The sequence below is a fragment of the Megalobrama amblycephala genome, linkage group LG8, assembly GCF_018812025.1.
Source record: "Megalobrama amblycephala isolate DHTTF-2021 linkage group LG8, ASM1881202v1, whole genome shotgun sequence".
Taxonomy (NCBI): Eukaryota; Metazoa; Chordata; class Actinopteri; order Cypriniformes; family Xenocyprididae; genus Megalobrama; species Megalobrama amblycephala.
The window spans coordinates 12373043-12392158 of record NC_063051.1 but is presented as its reverse complement, the minus strand read 5'-3'; the positions used below and the strand labels follow the sequence as shown (position 1 = coordinate 12392158).

General features: G+C 36.5%; 1 protein-coding gene across 7 annotated transcripts in view; it reads left to right on the top strand.

Moving 5' to 3' along the window:
• dip2bb (disco-interacting protein 2 homolog Bb) overlaps positions 1-19116 on the top strand; it is a 45298-nt gene that overhangs the window by 14451 nt on the left and 11731 nt on the right. For 2 of the 7 annotated variants that reach the window (XM_048199334.1, XM_048199335.1), the window contains 27 exons: positions 847-918; positions 1330-1491; positions 2343-2468; positions 5708-5974; positions 8131-8271; positions 8590-8607; positions 9649-9768; positions 9860-10057; positions 10160-10251; positions 10735-10845; positions 10922-11045; positions 11138-11247; positions 11333-11435; positions 11563-11627; positions 11783-11876; positions 11960-12079; positions 12197-12311; positions 12408-12547; positions 13761-13897; positions 13992-14072; positions 16154-16281; positions 16383-16497; positions 17361-17562; positions 17682-17794; positions 17919-17942; positions 18066-18146; positions 18264-18387. In XM_048199334.1, the coding sequence (XP_048055291.1) occupies positions 847-918; positions 1330-1491; positions 2343-2468; positions 5708-5974; positions 8131-8271; positions 8590-8607; positions 9649-9768; positions 9860-10057; positions 10160-10251; positions 10735-10845; positions 10922-11045; positions 11138-11247; positions 11333-11435; positions 11563-11627; positions 11783-11876; positions 11960-12079; positions 12197-12311; positions 12408-12547; positions 13761-13897; positions 13992-14072; positions 16154-16281; positions 16383-16497; positions 17361-17562; positions 17682-17794; positions 17919-17942; positions 18066-18146; positions 18264-18387 (3183 nt within the window). Of the gene's footprint in view, positions 1-846; positions 919-1329; positions 1492-2342; positions 2469-5707; positions 5975-6769; positions 6889-8130; positions 8272-8589; positions 8608-9648; positions 9769-9859; positions 10058-10159; positions 10252-10734; positions 10846-10921; positions 11046-11137; positions 11248-11332; positions 11436-11562; positions 11628-11782; positions 11877-11959; positions 12080-12196; positions 12312-12407; positions 12548-13760; positions 13898-13991; positions 14073-16153; positions 16282-16382; positions 16498-17360; positions 17563-17681; positions 17795-17918; positions 17943-18065; positions 18147-18263; positions 18388-19116 lie in introns of those variants that run through there. The other 5 variants (XM_048199336.1, XM_048199337.1, XM_048199338.1 and 2 more) reach the window with 5 other exon arrangements.

Sequence of the window (19116 nt, the reverse complement as noted above, 5' to 3'; positions counted from 1 at the left end):
TTAAGTGTTTGGGTTTTTCTAAACAGCTGTTCCCGAACCTCCTTCATCAACTTCAATAATGCGTTCCTTTCAACTCATATTATACTTGATATTATTTAGCATTACCATTAGTAAGTTTGAGATCATTTTTTGAGATTGGTTTGGGGTCGGAGCATGTTTTCTCATGCTTAGACTGTAAAATCTGAAATATTGTGAATAATTATATTGTATTTGAGTATATATTAAAATGTAATTTATCCCTATGATGGCTAAGATGAAATTTCAGCATCCATCACTCCAGTCTTCAGTGTCACATGATCCTTCAGAAATCATTCTAATATGCTGATTTGCTGCTCAAGAAACATTTCTATTATCAGTGTTGAAAACAGTTGTGCTGCTTAATATGTGGAAAACGTGATACATTTCTTTGGGGTTCTTTGATTAATAGAAATCTCAAAAGAACAGCATTTATTTAAAATGGAAATCTTTTGTAACATTATAAATGCCTTTACTGTCACTTTTTATCAATTTAATGTGTCCTTGCTGAATAAAAGTATTACGTTCTTAAAAAAACTGTAGTGCACAGAATCAAAATTATTTTAATATATTCACAATCATTTATAATTTTATTTTAAGTCATAATTTCCTATAACAATGCAAAATCGAAATATTTCCATGTACCCCCATGATGTGCTTGGTTGGATGTTTTGTGATCTAATGCAGTGTAATTCAAATTTGACATTTTGGGGGCCTCTGTATGTTGAAAATCTGGCTGTTCAAAGACATTTGACCAAAAAATGTACCCCAAAACGAAATTCATTCTGTTCATGTTTTTTAACTGGTAATCACATTATCTCTCTTTTTTAGGTGACATCACACAAAAAGGATACGAGAAGAAGAGGGCCAAAGTTTTAGCACCCTACTTGACACAAACACAAAGTAAGACTACAGAAATATCCCTGCTTATTAACCCACCTCCCTCCATCTTCTTTTCTGCCATGTTATCTCTCTCTCCCTGTTTTACTCAGTTGTCCACTGACTCATATGATAATGTGGTTATGAAACATCTTCTCAGGCTATTCCTCTTGAGGTTGAAGGGTTTCCAACCAAAGTCCCTCTGCACTGCCTTCTACTGCTCAAATATAGGACTGCAGCATGAAACATTATTACTATATTGTTAGTTGCTATTGTGAGAGAAATTGTTGGACTGATTTATTTTTTCTATTCTGGAGAGATTTGAGATGAAAACCACAGATCTTCACATCTCTTTGCCATTCATATCTTCCATGTTCTGTTGTCATTGACTGCATCTGCCAGTTTGAATGAAGTTCACTCTTATTATTTCTACAGATTTGGCTCCGCCTCCGGCATATGATGCACAGTCCCCTGGTCCAAGCTCCGCCTCTGCACCTGAACCTGGCCCGTCAAACTCATCCTCCTCCTCTTCTCGCCACCGGCGCACACGGCGACCACACCGAAGCAGCGGGACTAGAGATGAACGCTACAGATCAGGTTAGAACAGCTTGACAACATACAAAACTTTTTTTCTGTTACATTTTCTTTATCTGTCATTATAGTCCAAGCCAGAGTTTGACTCATGTAAAGTCAAAGGTGACTTTTTGCCACTGGTGGCACTAAACAAAATAGCAAAAATAATGATATACAGCCCAAGGCTTACTTATAAACATATTTATATGGGTTACTTACATATAGTGGTCTCTGCACATTAAACTGGGATAGGGAGAGAGTATAAAATGTCATAGAATTCCATTTAGCTTTATATAGACTAGTCTTTACTTGAGATTTATGGGGTGTGAGGTTTACAGAGTGTCTGCAGATGGTAATATTTGCCTGTTCTCTGACCACATCCCTGTAAGAACTGTTTAGTCATCTGCCATGGCAGTCGTACTTGGACAAAATGGTTGCCTAGATGAAATGTGTCACTGTGGATTTCTGATGCTTTGTTGCAATAGAAAGATAGTACCTTGCTTATTTGATTATAGGTTGTTTGTTCAGTTGCTCGCCATATATATTTTACTATTCTACTGTTGTCATAGAGCATGCTCATGACCTTGTTGTGTAATTATAACCACAACTCTGAAGGGTGACTGCCTGTTGGAAGCTTTGCTGAAAATACAAAAGTTACTGATATGAATCGAGATAAAGGCAGACAGTTAATGAGATACAAATCAGTCTTGTTCTCTGGAGCAAAGCATTTAGCCCCAGGATGTTCAAGGTTGACTTTATCTGTCACTTTGGATAAAACCATCTACCGAGGCATCTGCTAACATCGCACTAAGTGCAGAGGTCCTAGGAACAAAACTGCCTGTTATAAGTTTTTTCTTTCTTTTTTTTTGTCTCAGACATCCACACTGAGGCAGTTCAGGCAGCACTGGCCAAGCATAAAGAGGAAAAGATGGCGCTGCCCATGCCGACCAAACGTCGGTCCACATATGTACAGTCACCAATTGACAACTGCACCCCACCAGGTAATGTATTCAAGCACCAAATATTAACCATTACACTAACATACTAGACAGCTAAAGATAAATGTCCCATGTAAATGTAGAAAACCACACAACATACAGTACTGTGCAAAAGTCTTAGGCATGTCAGTATTTTCACCCCCCAAAAAAGGTTTTAGGCCAGTTATTTATATCTTTTGCTGTAGTGTGTCAATAGGAAATATCCGTTCACATTTCCAAACATTCATTTTGCCATTAATTGTAATAATCCAGTGAGATTTTTGAATACACAATAAGACTGATAACAGCCGGTGCTCCACACAGTGATCTGATCTCACCATCATCAAATCCGTCTGTGATTACATGAAGAAACAGATGAAGCTGAGACAAACCAAATTCAGAAGAGCTGTGGCCGTGTCTCCAAGAGATTTTAAGAAACCTGCCTCCAAAGCTACCTGAAAAATGATGCCCAAGTGTACCTGGACAAGAGCTGTTTTAAATGCAAAGGGTGGTCACACAAAATATTGTTTTGATTTAGTTAATATAAGTTAATTGATAAATAAAATCTATATATAACAGTATTTTTTAAAAACATCCTCACTTTACAGCATTTTTACACAAGTGCCTAAAACTCTTCCCAGTACTGTATCTTTGCAGGCAGGTTTCTTCAAGCATCTTAGAAACATGGCCACAGTTCTCCTGGATTTAGTTTGTCTCAGTTTCATCTGTTTCTTCATGTAATCACAGACGGATTTGATGATGGTGAGATCAGATCACTGTGTGGAGCGCCGGCTGTTGTCAGACTCCTTGTGTATTCAAAAATCTCACTGGATTATTACAATTAATGGCAAAATGAATGTTTGGAAATGTGAACTGATATTTCCTACTTAGACACTACAACAAAAGATATAAATAACTGGCTTAAAACCATTTTTGGGAGGGTGAAAATACTGACATGCCTAAAACTTTTGCACAGTACTGTATAGTAAAGAAATATATTATCTTATATTTAATATGTAATATAGTTAAAGGTGATAAAGAGGATCTTTTTGTCGACTGAGAAACCAAAGACTGTTACTGAGTTTTTGAAATGAGTGCATGCGTAAGAACAACCCCCCCTCCTTTCGAGGGAATGCCTTCCAAAACTCGTGCACGAGTATTGAAACACGAGTGTTTACCACCGGCATTCGCTGTGTTGTGTTAGTGGATTCATTATGTTGGACTCACCGCAGGTAACTCATAATCTGCAGTTGTTACTCCTGTCTCTTGACAAAAACATCGCATGTGGCGCCTGTAGAGTGTGGAAAGTTACTGGAGTGCGCAGCCGCGCTCCTCTCTCACAAGGAACGTCATGGCAGTGATTGACAAGCCAGAGGGCCAATCCGCGCACGTCTCTCACAAGGAACGTAATGGCAGTGATTGACAAGCCAGAGGGCCAATCGTTTATGCGATGATCGTGTAAACGATTGGCTGATGTTTTTAAGGCCCTACCTCGTGCACAGATGATGTATATTAAAGGTGCTAAAGAGGTTCTTTTTGTCGACTGAGTTTTTGAAATGAGCGCATGGGTAAGAACAACCCCCATCCTTCACAGCTCATTTAGAGGGAACGCCTCCCAAAACTCGTGCACGAGTATCGGAACACGAGTGTTTACCACCGGCATTCGCTGTGTTATTAAGCCGGGCACACATTTAACACTAGCTAAAACATTCTGACTATACTCAACATACAGCGATTGTTTCCTGCTCCTGAAGCAGATTTATATACTTTCACATGGAATTTGAACACCGACTGTAATCGCAGACTGAACGCAACTGGCTCTGACTGGACGCGTTTGAGTGCGATCAGTCATAAGTATCAATTTACATTCATAAGCGGCCTTACAATCGTTAAGTGTGTGCGCGACCTAAAGCCGTGGATTCATTATGTCGGACTCACCGCAGGTGACTCATAATCTGCAGTTGTTACTCCTGTCTCCTGACAAAAACATTGCATGCGGCGCCTGTGGAGTGTGGAAAGTTACTGGAGCGCGCAGCCGCGCGTCTCTCACAAGGAACGTCATGGCAGTGATTGACAAGCCAGAGGGCCAATCGTTTACGCGATGATCGCGTAAACGATTGGCTGATGTTTTTAAGGCCCTACCTCGTGCACAGATGATGTATATTAATATTATTACTTTCAGTGCACCTAATAAATAGTCTTTTATCAGTTAGTAAAGACAGTTTCAAGTAATATTGCAAAAATGTATAAAACAAAACATCCTCTTTAGCACCTTTAATATTATTCCTTTCAGTGCACCTAATAAATAGTCTTTTATCAGTTAGTAGAGACAGTTTGAAGTAATATTGCAAAAAATTTATAAAACAAAACATCCTCTTTAGCACCTTTAAACTAGATCTTACACTTTTCCTGTTTAAAATGGCAAAATGCTTCTCACGGAAACTCTGACAGCATCAAATCCTTATCCTTTTGTATTTTATATAGTAATCATGCAGTAAAGATTACACACATTATTTAAGTTTTAAATAAAATAAAAAAAATCTTTTATGTTTATTTTGTTTTGTATTTTTCAGTTTCTCAACATTTATTTATCTACATTTAAATATAATTATTTATATCTTGTAAATAAGTTTATATCTAATTGTTATATCTAATTTATAAGATTTTAATAATTAATAATTTAATAATTAATAATAAAATAATTTTTAACATGTAATTTTAATTTAATGTGTTAATATTCATATATATTTATTATATATGTATTGTATTTAATAAATATCAATATAAAATATAAAATAAATATTAACAAAAAAGTATACAGCATATATATATATATATATATATATATATATATATATATATATATATATATATATATATATATATATATATATATATACATTTTATTATGTATGTATGTGTGTGTGTGTGTGTGTGCGTGTGTGTGTGTGTGTGTGTGTGTGTATATATATATATATATATATATATATATATATATATATGTGTGTGTGTGTATTTAGAATTGATGTTGTTTTTTATGGTGTGGTGTTAAAATTAGTAGCAAAAATCATTAAATTTTACTGGTATTGGTATCAACTATTGTCATTTTGGTATTGTGACAACTGCATTTATAAAAATTGTAAAAATGCTTCAATTGTTCTAACCTTTATTCTTCTTGTACTTACTCTATCGTTCTTTTGTCTTTTAATTTCTCTTTCTTCTTTCTTTTTGTACTCTTCCCTCTCTCTCTATCTCTCTGTCAGACTCCTCATCTTCTTCTGATGATGAGGCCGTGTCAAGTGAAAGTACAGGGCCTCAGCAGTCTCCGGACACCTGGATTAATAGCTCTGTGCATGGCTCCTCCACCTCCTCCTCTGCCTCCTCCACTCTCTCACATGGGGAGTCTCGGCCCACCCAGGCCCCTCAGCCTCAGTCTCAGCAGGTCCCACCTCCACCCGCACCTGCCCACCCGCCCCACTCCCACTCCCAGCCTTCCGCCCTGGCTGAGGCCTACGCTCAGACACGCATCGGTGAGTCACGATTACCCCACACAATTTTTGTCATTGTAAAGATTTTTTTTTTTCCTCGATTTTTTTACCAGTTGGTTTAAGTATTAATTTTAGCAGCTTAACCAGGCATTTTTTGCAAGTGTTTTCATTATTTCTAAATTGTTTGTCTTTTATGTTTTCTTCTGCCAAATGTTTATTTTCTGTTCATTTATATCTTTTGTGACTGTCAGTGAGAAGAATAGGAAGAGGTAAAATCAAGTGTTAGCCATCTTTCACCTTGCCCTGTGTGTTGAAGATTTGTTGTGAATATTATCTAACCCCTCCACACACTCCACCCTTAAGCCTCTGCCCCGCCTGTGTGTTTAAAGCCCATGAATGATTGGTCTGTCCATAGGAGCTGATGAAAAAATAATAAAGGTTCTCAGAGATCTGGTTCAGCTTGTTATATGGTTCAGGACTGATCATCCATAACTTAATACACACTTGATCCCAGATTGTACTTATTCAGAGAGTGTGCTTTTCCTGCACATGACATACCCTGAGTGTGTGTGTGTGTGTGTGTGTGTGTGTGTGTGTGTGTGTGTGAAATGTCAAGAGATGTAGACAATAGCTGTTGACAGCATGTAGACTGGGGTTAGCCTAGAGGAACTTCCAATAAGCGATTGTGAATGTAAAGACAACATGAAATGGCATATGAACCATTGCAAAAACCCTTGTTTATTTGCATCAGACTTGAAACAGAATATTCTGTAGGCTATGATATTATATTTTTGGTTAATGATATTTTTCTCTGCCCCCACAGCCTTGGTCTACAGAGGCAGAGAAAGTTATTCCATTTTGATGAAAGATTAAGAAAACAGTGATGTACGATGATGATGAGACGAAAACAGTGATGTACGATGATGATGAGACACAATAAAACCAGAGACAGTTATGTAAGAGATAACAAAAATCAGTCAGTCATTAAGGCAAAATACACCTTGAAAGGTTGATCAATATTGTATCACCCTAAAAAGGTTTATTTTGGGATAATGAGCGAGTGACTGCATGTCACGTATTACACAGCTACTTAGCGAATAAATAAATAAAATAACATTAAATATTAATTTAAGATCAAGTTACTTTATAATGTGAGAAGAAATATACTGCAGAGTGATATGAAAGACATGAAACTATAAAACCGTTTGGGGTCAGTAGGATTTTTAATGTTTTTGAAACGCTTTACAGTAAGGTTCATTAGTTAAACATTAGTTAATGTATTAACTAACATGAACTAACCATGAGCAATACATTTGTTACTGTATTTACTAATCTTCGTTAACATTAATGAAAATACAGTTGTTCATTGTTTGTTCATGTTAGTTCACAGTGCAATAACTAATGTTAACAAGATTTTAATAATGTATTAGTAAATGTTGAAATTAACATTAATAAAGATTAATAAATGCTGTATAAGTGCAGTTCATTATTAGTTCATGCTAACTAATGTTAACTAATGAACCTTATTGTAAAGTGTTACCGAAGTATCTTATGCTCACCAAGGATGGATTTATTTAATCAAAAATGCAGTAACAATAGTAATATTGTGAAATATTATTAAAACTTAAAATATCTGTTTTCTATTTTAATATATTATAAAATATAATGTATTCCTGTGATGGCAAAGCTGAATTTTCAGCATCATTACTCCAGCCTTCAGTGTCACATGATCCTTCAGAAATCATTCTATTAATTTATTAAATCATTCTCAAACTTTTAAACGGGAGTGTATGTAGGAAATCAGTTATACAGTTTAGATGATATTGTTTAGAATTATTTGATCACAGAATGATTAATCAATCAGAATCAAGTATTTTAGAAATCCGTATAATAATAACAAAGTAAATAGTTTGATTTCATGTTATCTTTAAAATATCATTGGGCTTATCACTAGTTTAAGCAATTAAAGGAAGCATATACTGAACAGTACTGAATGGACTCTTAAAGGAATAGTTCACTATTGGATTGAAAAAAGCACCACAAACACTATTCTACAATATTTCTCCTTTTGTTTTCCATATAAGAAAGATTGTGAATTTTCACTTTTGGATGAGCTATTCCTTTATGAGTGAGGGTAAAATAAGTTTAAAACTTTGAGGGTTGGTTGTGAGTGAGTAATATGTGTTATTTTTGACCAGATCCAGGAGGAGGAGTCGGGCCTCCTGATGTGCCATCGCAAGCTCAGGCCAGAGGCTCTCGTGTGGATCTGCCTGCCAACGCTGTGGTGCGAGGCATGAGTCGAGGACAGAGCCGGTCCAGCATGATGGAGACAGCAGACGGTACTGAGTGTGTGTGTGTGTGTGTGTGTGTGTGTGTGCGTAGAGGAAAAAAAAGAGTAAAAGAAAGAGATAAAAAGAGAAACATGTATTTGTTGTGTGCTACATTAGACATACATACTCTGAAAATGTATGTCAATCTTTAAGCGCCTTTTCATAACTTTCTTCTCATGTCTCTCAGAACTTTGTGTTAACATCTCAGTAGGGACATTTCAGTAAGTCTTTATGAATGCTGTGATTGATTGCCTCATTAATCGCATCCCGTTTCTTTTTTCTTTTCCACCTTTTATCCACTTGTGTCATGTTGCTTTTCTCTGTCAGTGAGAAGAGTAGGCAGAGGTAATGATTGGTCTTAGACATGTCCTGTAGGTCGACTTTAAAACTGTGTGTTTGTGTTGTGTATTGTATATGTGTTACACAGAGAGAGTGTGTACCAGAGTGAAACCCTGCACTTCTTTAGGAGAATAAATAAATAATAGTAGATCACTCATCCCTCCATCTCTGCTTACATGTGGTTTTTACTCAGTCCTGATCCTTCATAAAACATCAGGGCTGCTTTACAGGTGAGCTAGTGATATTTAAAGGATATTGAAGATTCTTCCATCATTTACTCACCTTCATGTCACTCTCTTCTATGCAGTACAATAAATGAGGACTGAAGATTCAAAAAGGATGCAAAAGCACCATAAATCTATGATAAAAAAGTCAATATGACTTATGCACTATATTCCAAAGTCTTTTAGTATTTATTTATATCAAAAAATACAATAATATATCAGTACGAAGATGTAAAAATACACTACAATTAAAAAGTTTGTGATCGTTAAGATTTATCTGATTAAAATACAGTAAAACAGTAATTTTTTAAGGTATTTTTCCAATTTAAAATAACTGTTTTCTATTTTAATATATTTTTAAATTGTAATTAATTCCTATGATGGAAAAGCTGCATTTTCAGCAGTCATTATTCCAGTCTTCAGTGTCACATGATCCTTTCAGACATTATCCTAATATGCTGAAATGTTGAAAACAGTTTCTATTTCATTTATTTGAAATAGATTTTTTTTTATCACTGTAAAAGTCTTTACTGCCACAATTTAATGCATCCCTGCTGAATAAAACTATTGATTATCCCAAACTTTTGAATAGTAATGTATATATAATTTTACTGATTTTGCGTTTAATTTGTTATATAAGCCATTGTATATCTTTGGACCAGGACTGATAAATACCACTGTAGGAGAGTGTAATACATGTTTATACATTTACACATATGCTCTAGTCATGATTTACGAATTCCTAGGTCAGTTGAAAGTGTGCGCGAGTGTGTCTTTGTTCGTCTGTCTCATCCCACCCTGCCTGACCCCAATCCTGGCGTAGGTGTTCCGGTGTCCAGTCGTGTGTCCACAAAGATCCAGCAGCTGCTAAACACGCTAAAACGACCCAAACGCCCACCACTCAGTGAGTTCTTCATGGATGACCAAGAGGAGATTGTGGAAGGTATTCGGATAAATTCAGTTCTCGCCATTTCTCAGACACGCTCTAAAAGAATGGTGCAATAATGTAAATCAATGTGTTTATTCCTCCTCAGTTCCTCAGGCAGATCCTAACACCCCTAGGCCAGAAGGCCGGCAGATAATCCCAGTGAAGGGGGAGCCGTTGGGTGTGGTCAGTAACTGGCCTCCTGCTCTTCAGGCAGCATTAACTCGATGGGGTGCCACACAGGGCAAAAGCCCCGCCCTCACAGCTCTGGATATCACAGGAAAACCACTCTATACACTTACGTATGGTAAGACTGAGTTAGGTCACCTGCAAAGCACTTATCTTGATTGAAAGCAGATGCTGGGATTGGCAGGAAAGGTCTATGGGCTGATTGGTGTGTGATTGACAGGGAAACTGTGGAGTCGTAGTGTAAAGCTGGCCTACACTCTCCTCAACAAGCTGGGAACCAAAAATGAGCAGATCCTCAAACCAGGAGACCGGGTAAAAAAAAAAAGTCATTTAAGATCGTTTCCTGATGATATAACTCTGTTTTAGGTGTTTACATGATACATAAACCAGTGTTATTTTAGTATTATTTTATTATTTATGTCCTGTTTTTATTTAATTTTTTATATTTTCAGTTTTCATTTTAATTTTAGCTTAAATTTTAAAATTTTAAAAATGTCATTTTAGTTCTTCAGCTTAAACTTATTTTATTTCAGTTGCCAAAGCAACATTTCTAATTAACATTTCTATTAAGTAAGTTTAAGTTTTTCATCTAATATTTATATTTTATTTCTGCTTTATTTCAATTAGAAAAATGATTTTGAATAGTTTTCATTTTAGATAACAACAACTGATGTAAACACTCATTTACTTCACATTGCTACAAGTAGTATATATTGTTAGAAGCAACTTTCATTTTAGAAAAATGCTGCTGTTTCTCTTTAATTACTTGCAAGTAATGTTTTGTTATTGATCCAGGTGGCGCTGGTGTATCCTAACAGTGACCCTGGTATGTTCTGGGTTGCTTTTTATGGCTGTTTGTTGGCAGAAGTCATTCCTGTGCCCATAGAGGTTCCATTATCCCGAAAGGTAGCCACCTTAACTAAATGAAGTGCTAACCATTCATATTGGTATTGTGGTCAAAATGTTTTCCATGTGTTTACAGGATGCGGGTAGCAGCCAAGTTGGTTTTTTGTTAGGTAGCTGTGGAGTGGGTCTGGCTTTGACCAGTGAGATCTGTTTAAAGGGTTTACCCAAGACCCCCACTGGAGAAATATTACAGTTTAAAGGTCAGAGTCTTCACATATGCAAATTACATCCATGTCTTTTCTAAATGATGCCAATTTTATGATGGATCTAATACTTGTTGGGTTTCTGATAGGCTGGCCCAGGTTAAAGTGGGTTGTGACAGACTCCAAATACCTCACGAAGCCTTCGAAAGACTGGCAGCCTCATATCCCAACAGCCAACACAGACACGGCATACATAGAGGTAAGACCATGTGCTTCATGTGATTCTGTGTGTGTATGTTTGTTGAATGCATATAAATCTCCTTCTTTCTCCTTTTCTCATGCAGTATAAGGCCAGTAAGGAGGGCACAGTGATGGGTGTTGCGGTTTCAAAAGTTGCCATGTTAACACATTGCCAGGCACTAACTCAGGCCTGTAACTATTGTGAGGGTGAGTGATGATGTTGCTATGGAAGCACCATCCTTTTGTTGCAGCTACAATAAAAAAAGCTATGAACTAGCTATGCAGCTTTTTGCACTGCTTGTTTGGAGATGTAATGGAATACGTCTACATGCAGGTGAGACACTGGTGAATGTTTTGGACTTTAAGAAGGACATGGGTTTGTGGCATGGAGTTCTTACGGTGAGTGACGCGCACACACACACACACACACACACACACTTATTGTATGGTCCTAAAATAGGCTTATTCCCCCCCAATTTTAATTTTGGGGTGAAATTTGAATTGGGCACTTTTCGAAGCATTCGCCCCCAATAACACCTGTGTGTGTGTTTCAGAGTGTGATGAACCGAATCCACACCATCAGTGTTCCATATGCAGTAATGAAGGCCTGTCCACTGTCTTGGGTTCAGAGAGTTCACATACACAAAGGTACAAAACACACACAAGACCAAATGTCTGTCTGTCATCTACACACATTTGTTTGGAAATGATGAACGTCTGTGTTTCTACAGCACGGGTGGCCTTGGTGAAGTGTCGTGATCTGCATTGGGCAATGATGGCTCACAGAGATCAGAGAGACACCAGTCTGGCCTCCTTGCGCATGCTAATTGTTGCTGACGGAGCCAACCCTTGTGAGTTACGCTAACAGGCCTCCTGCAGAAACTTCATAGGAGATGATGTTCATTTAATATTTATATTTAACTATTAAACTCTTTTTGTCTCTGTATCTCCATCTTTTTCTGGTTTAGGGTCGGTTTCATCATGTGATGCATTTTTGAACGTATTCCAGGCTTACGGTTTGAAGCCAGAGGTCATCTGCCCGTGTGCTACATCACCTGAGGCCATGACGGTTGCCATACGCAGGTATAACGTTTTTAGACAAAAAAAAAAATAAAAATGCAGGGATCCCATTTTTTATTGCATTAGTAATTGTTTCTTGATTGTGTGATCTTTCTCCAGGCCTGGGGTTCCCGGTGCTCCTCTTCCAGCGAGAGCCATCCTGTCCATGACTGGGCTGAGTCATGGGGTCATCAGGGTCAACACTGAAGACAAGAACTCTGCTCTCACTGTCCAGGATGTGGGACATGTCATGCCAGGAGGTGTGTGTGTCTGCTACTAATGCCAATTTTTTGTAATTGAATCTTATGTGATTCACATGTCTACACTTACAAAAAAAGAATCATGGTATTACCGTGGGTCTATAGACCATGGTAATACTATGGTATTGTCACTCAAATTTTCTTCAGAGAAAAAACCAGTTCATAATACCATGCTATCAAAATTTAAAGGTGCCCTTGATTCAAAAATTGAATTTATCTTGGCATAGTTAAATAACAAGAGTTCAGTACATGGAAAAGACATACAGTGAGTCTCAAACCCCATTGTTTCCTCCTTCTTATATAAATCTCAAACGACCTCCGAAGAACAGGCGAATCTCAACATAACACCGACTGTTACGTAACAGTCGGGGTGTACGCCCCAATATTTGCATAATGCCAGCCCACGATGTTCCCAGCATTATAAAAGGCATTAGACAAGGGCAGCCAGTTAACGTCTGGAGCTGCACACAGTCGAATCATCAGACTAGGTAAGCAAGAACAACAGCGAAAAATGGCAGATGGAGGAATAATAACTGACATAATCCATGATAGCATGATATTTTTACTGATATTTGTAAATTGTCTTTCTAAAAGTTTCGTTAGCATGTTGCTAATGTACTGTTAAATGTGGTTAAAGTTACCATCGTTTCTTACTGTATTCACGGAGACAAGAGCCGTCGCTATTTTCATTTTTTAAACACTTGCAGTCTGTATAATGCATAAACACAACTTCATTCTTTATAAATCTCTCCAACAGTGTAGCAATAGCCGTTAGCCACGGAGCCCAGCCTCAAATTCACTCAGAATAAAACTTTAACATCCAAATAAATACTTTACTCACATAATTCGAAGCATGCATGCAGCATGCATGACGAACATCTTGTAAAGATCCATTTGTGGGTTATATTAGCTGTGTGAACTTTGTAAATGCGCTGTACTATAGTCGACAGCTGGTGTGGCAGGGAGCACGCGATTTAAGGGGGCGGCGCCGAGTATAAATCAGTGCATTGTTAATGATGCCCCAAAATAGGCAGTTAAAAAAATTTATTTAAAAAAATCTATGGGGTATTTTGAGCTGAAACTTCACAGACATATTCAGGAGACACCTTAGACTTATATTACATCTTGTGAAAGAACGTTCTTGGGCACCTTTAAAATATGTTTGTCATATGTGCATGCCTGGAGTCAGCATGTGTGTTTATGTGCGCTTTAGCATTGATGTGCATTGTGAAACCGGATGGGCCGCCCATGCTGTGTAAGACGGATGAGATCGGAGAGATCGTCGTGAATTCTCGTGCTGGTGGAACCATGTACTACGGCCTGTCTGGAGTCACTAAAAACACCTTTGAGGTATGGCGATCAACTTAACGCTCTCATACACAGACGATGATAAAACTTTGTACTGAATTGCACACCATTAACATATTTTTATGGAATCTCACAGGTGATCCCAGTCAATGCTAGTGGTGCTCCTATTGGTGAAATCCCATTCGTGCGGTCGGGATTACTGGGTTTTGTTGGACCGGTAAGAGTGTGAAAGAGAGGGACAGTGCCATTTTTCATGTGTTAAAATTAGGGCTGTCAATGTTAACGTGTTAAAATAATTTAATGCAAATAAATTACTGAAGCACACGAAATTGCATCATTAATGTCATTTACATCACGCAGTTAGATGATCTTAGGACTCGGAAGTTTATCATAATCAACAGTCTACAATGACGCAAGCACCTGTAACCCTGGTAGGCGGAAATTTCTATTCAAACGCTTTAACCCAATTTTGCTTCTCTGTTTGCAGTCAGATCATTCTAAGCCACTGAACTCCGGGAAAGTTTTCAGTCCAATAATCCAATAAGTGAATTCATTCAAACAGTCAGTCCAAAACTGTGCTAATGTAAAGAAAGCCAGGCTGATTACATCAGAAATGGCAGAGAGAATAGAGACTCATGTTGCATTTTCAGTGAAATTTTCATTCCGGTGTGTGTTTCACTTTAAAGGTGCCATCGAATTGAAAATTGAATTTACCTCGGCATAGTTGAATAACAAGAGTTCAGTACATGGAAATGACATACAGTGAGTCTCAAACTCCATTGTTTCCTCCTTCTTATATAAATCTCATTTGTTTAAAAGACCTCCGAGGAACAGGCGAATTACCAACATAACACTGACTGTTACGTAACAGTCGGGGTGTACGCCCCCAATATTTGCATTTGCCAGCCCATGTTCAAGGCATTACACAAGGGCAGTCAGTATTAACGGCTGGATCTGTGCACAGCTGAATCATCAGACTAGGTAAGCAAGCAAGAACAATAGCGAAAAATGGCAGATGGAGCAATAATAAGTGACATGATCCATGATATCATGATATTTTTAGTGATATTTGTAAACTGTCTCGTTAGCATGTTGCTAATGTACTGTTAAATGTGGTTAAAGTTACCATCGTTTCTTACTGTATTCACGGAGATGAGCCGTCGCTATTTTCATTATTAAACACTTGCAGTCTGTATAATTCATAAACACATCTTCATTCTTTATAAATCTCTCCAACAGTGTAGCATTAGCTGTTAGCCACAGAGCACTATCAAACTCATTCAGAATCAAATGTAAACATCCAAATAAATACCATACTTATGTGATTAGACATGCTGCATGACGAACACTTTGTAAAGAACAATTTTGAGGTTTATATTAGCTGTGTGAACTTTATTTATGCAATGATAGAGTCGAGAGCTCGGGAGGGGGCGAAGAGCGCAAGCAATTAAAGGGGCCGCAGCATGAATCGGCGCATTTCTAATTATGCCTCAAAATAGGCAGTTAAAAAAATGAATTAAAAAAAATCTAGGGGGTATTTTGAGCTGCAACTTCACAGACACATTCAGGGGACACTTTAGACTTATATTACATCTTGTAAAAAAATGTTCGATGGCACCTTTAAAACAAGAGCTCTATCATATTCTGTGATTGTTTCTGAAGAGCGTGTGCCCTCACGCTGTGTGAAATACAGACTGAATGGGACGTCAGAACATCCCATTGCAGTATGGCCAGATGATACGCAAACTATGTTTCTCAGTTGGATAAAGCAAACCAGCATCTTGCTAGTAAAGTTTTGATGGATGAGGATTGCAATCAATGTAAAGACTATTGCGGTGATATACAGGAGTCTTACAGTAAGCATGCACGAGTCCGTTATATTGATGCACAAACGTGGTCCTGTTCGGTATTGCAGTTTGACTTGTCTAAAATGTAAACAATATCTATGCTGTTGCATTATATACATACTATACACTGTGAATTCTGAAAATTTGTGAATTCATATGTGCTTTGTTGTGCATAAATCTATGAATTAAATTGACACCTTTTATAACTTTTTTTGGAAAGACACCTAAATTTACCTTGAAAAAAGCTTGCAGAAAATACAGTTTTGTGAGAATCACCCTTCAGTCTGATGGTTTACTTTGCTGGATATAGCAAATTATGACAAAATGAATGTGTTAAACAAGATAAATGGTGTATGCTTAATTTCACGATAAAAGATTAATTGCAATTAAAAAATTTAATCTATTGACAGCCTTGTTAAAATCTATTTTTTCATCTCTCCTCCTTCCACAGGGTAGTCTGATATTCGTGGTGGGTAAGAATGAGGGCTTGCTAATGGTTAGTGGTCGTCGTCACAATGCTGATGATCTAGTAGCAACAGCACTAGCGGTGGAACCAGTCAAAACTGTGTACAGAGGCAGGTGAGGGTTCCCCTTTGAATATACAGAGCAAAATTGAGTCTTAATCATTTTTAATGAGAATAGATATTAATCTGATATGTGGATGTGTATGTGTTTTGTAGAATTGCTGTGTTCTCAGTGACTGTGTTCTATGATGAGAGGATAGTAATCGTAGCAGAGCAGAGGCCTGATGCCAGTGAAGAAGACAGCTTCCAGTGGATGAGTCGGGTTTTGCAGGTACAGACATATTTATAGCAGTAATGAGTAATTATAAAATTGATTTTTATACTTTAAAATCTGATCGAATGTACCATCTTAAAGCTCTGGTACATTAGCCAATATATACACATCTGTGATTGTACTGCCAGTATGTGCTATGGACTTTATCACATGGTGGAAAAGTTGTTTGTAGGGATTATTATTAAATATTTTTATTTTAATATTTATTGATTATTTAATGTTTATGGATTATATAAAGCTAATTATATGTTGTCTAAAACAGTGTTATTATTGTTAACTAAAACTAATAAAAATCAAATTTAAAATGTAACCTTTAGTAACATAATAAGAAATAAGTTTGTTACTAAATTACTAAAACTAAAACTGAAGTAAAAATAAATAAATAAAATAAAAACTAAAAATTCCAAATGCACATAACAAAATTACTTAAACTAATGAAAACTGAAAATATAAAAATAAAAGATTATTATATAATATAATATTATTTATTAAAGTAAATATTAATAAATACTATAATAGTATATTAAAAATACTAAAATTACACTGGTCTAATTGGCTGTATCTGGTTATGGCAGTCAGATTAAAGCATTTACATTGAATATGACCAAATTCTCATTAATATCAGGATATTTATGTACATGTTAAAGCAGTCAGTGATTTACCATGGTTAAGGTAATATCACAGTAATGCACAGCATTGAGTGGCTTATTGTTTATATACAGCAGTTATTTCATTGTTTAGTTTAATAATTTAATATAATAATTAAAAGTTTGATAATTCTTTATGTATGCTTTATTTATTTATTTATTTATTTATTTGTTTGTTTATATATTTATTTGTGTATTGTTTCTTGACTCCAGGCAATTGACAGTATTCATCAGGTGGGATTGTATTGTCTTGCACTGGTTCCTGCCAACACCCTGCCCAAAACTCCCCTGGGGGGCATTCACATCTCAGATACCAAGCAACTCTTCCTGGAGGGGGCGCTGCACCCCTGCAACATCCTCATGTGTCCTCACACCTGCGTTACCAACATGCCCAAACCACGTCAAAAACAACCAGGTGTGTATGCAGGGATTAAATGGAGATCTTGGAGATGAGGCAGCCTGAAGGTAAAAAAAAACTGATGTTGTGTAATATTTTTCTCACAATGTTCTTTCCTGTTTTTATGTCTTTCATAGTCGGTGTCGGCCCTGCATCCATCATGGTGGGTAATTTGGTTGCTGGGAAAAGAATTGCACAGGCTGCAGGCAGAGATCTGGGACTGATAGAGGACCAAGACCTGGTCAGGAAGGTAAACTCAGATTTTGCATTGTATTGTGAGCACATAGAGCAGGAAGTAAATAATGCAGACAGATTATTTTAAGTTTTTCATTTGAAATGCATTGTAATATTTTAATGCTTTCGTGTGGATGCAGCTGTGCATGTGGCCTACAATGATGGTAAGCACTGAGATCATTATGGCACAATCACATGCCACAGGCATGCCATAAACATTTAATGCGTTTATTGATGTTATATGTTTGACATTATTGATGATGAACTGTCTGTCTTGTCTTTTTTAGCATCAGTTCCTTACAGAGGCTTTACAGTGGAGAGCACAAACCGATCCTGACCATACGCTTTATGTACTTTTAAATGCAAAGGTAAAAAAAATACTCATACACACCAAAACAAATAGTGGAAGGAATAAACTTGATCAAATCCTCATTGAACATTTCTGATTTGCTGGCCTATATTGCATTCTCTCTCTTTCTATCTAGGGAGTGGCAGTGTGTACAGCTACATGTGTTCAGCTTCATAAAAGAGCAGAGAAGATTGCTGCTGCTCTCATGGAGAGAAGTGGTATTAACATTGGAGAGAATGTGGTGCTTTTGTATCCACCAGGTAAATCACACATACTTTGTCCTCTGTTAAGACCTGTTATTAAGGATATTAAGGACTGGACAGTTAAAAACAGCAAAGTCATGGGTATTTACAGAAAAGTGCTTTTTTCATTTCACATGTGAAGAGGGTATTAACATAAGAGGGTTAGAGAGTTAGTTCACCCTAGAATGAAAATTAAGTCATCATTTACTCAACCTAGTGTTGTGCTAATGCAGTATGCCATTGTGTCTTTTTCAGACCACAAAAGAATGTTCCTTTAATGTGTTTTTATTAATCTTGATTTCTCTTGTGTGCTCTTTATGGGCAAGTCGAAGTGAACTGTTGCGCTAATAGAGTCTCATGAACATGTAGTCGTCCACAGAATGCCAATGGCTAAGGATTTTCATTAAATAATACATTAAATTTTTTTATATATATATATATATATATATATATATGTATATATATATATATATATATATATATATATATATATATATATATATATATATATATATATATATATATATATATATATATATATATATATATATAAAAAAATAAAACTATTAAAAATTACAAAAGCACATGACAAAATTACTCAAATTTAAATATTATATATATATACAGGTGCTGGTCATATAATTAGAATGTCATCAAAAAGTTTTTTTATTGTAAATTATTTTTAAAAATGAAACTTTCATATATTCTAGATTCCCTACATGTAAAGTAAAACATTTCAAAAGTTTT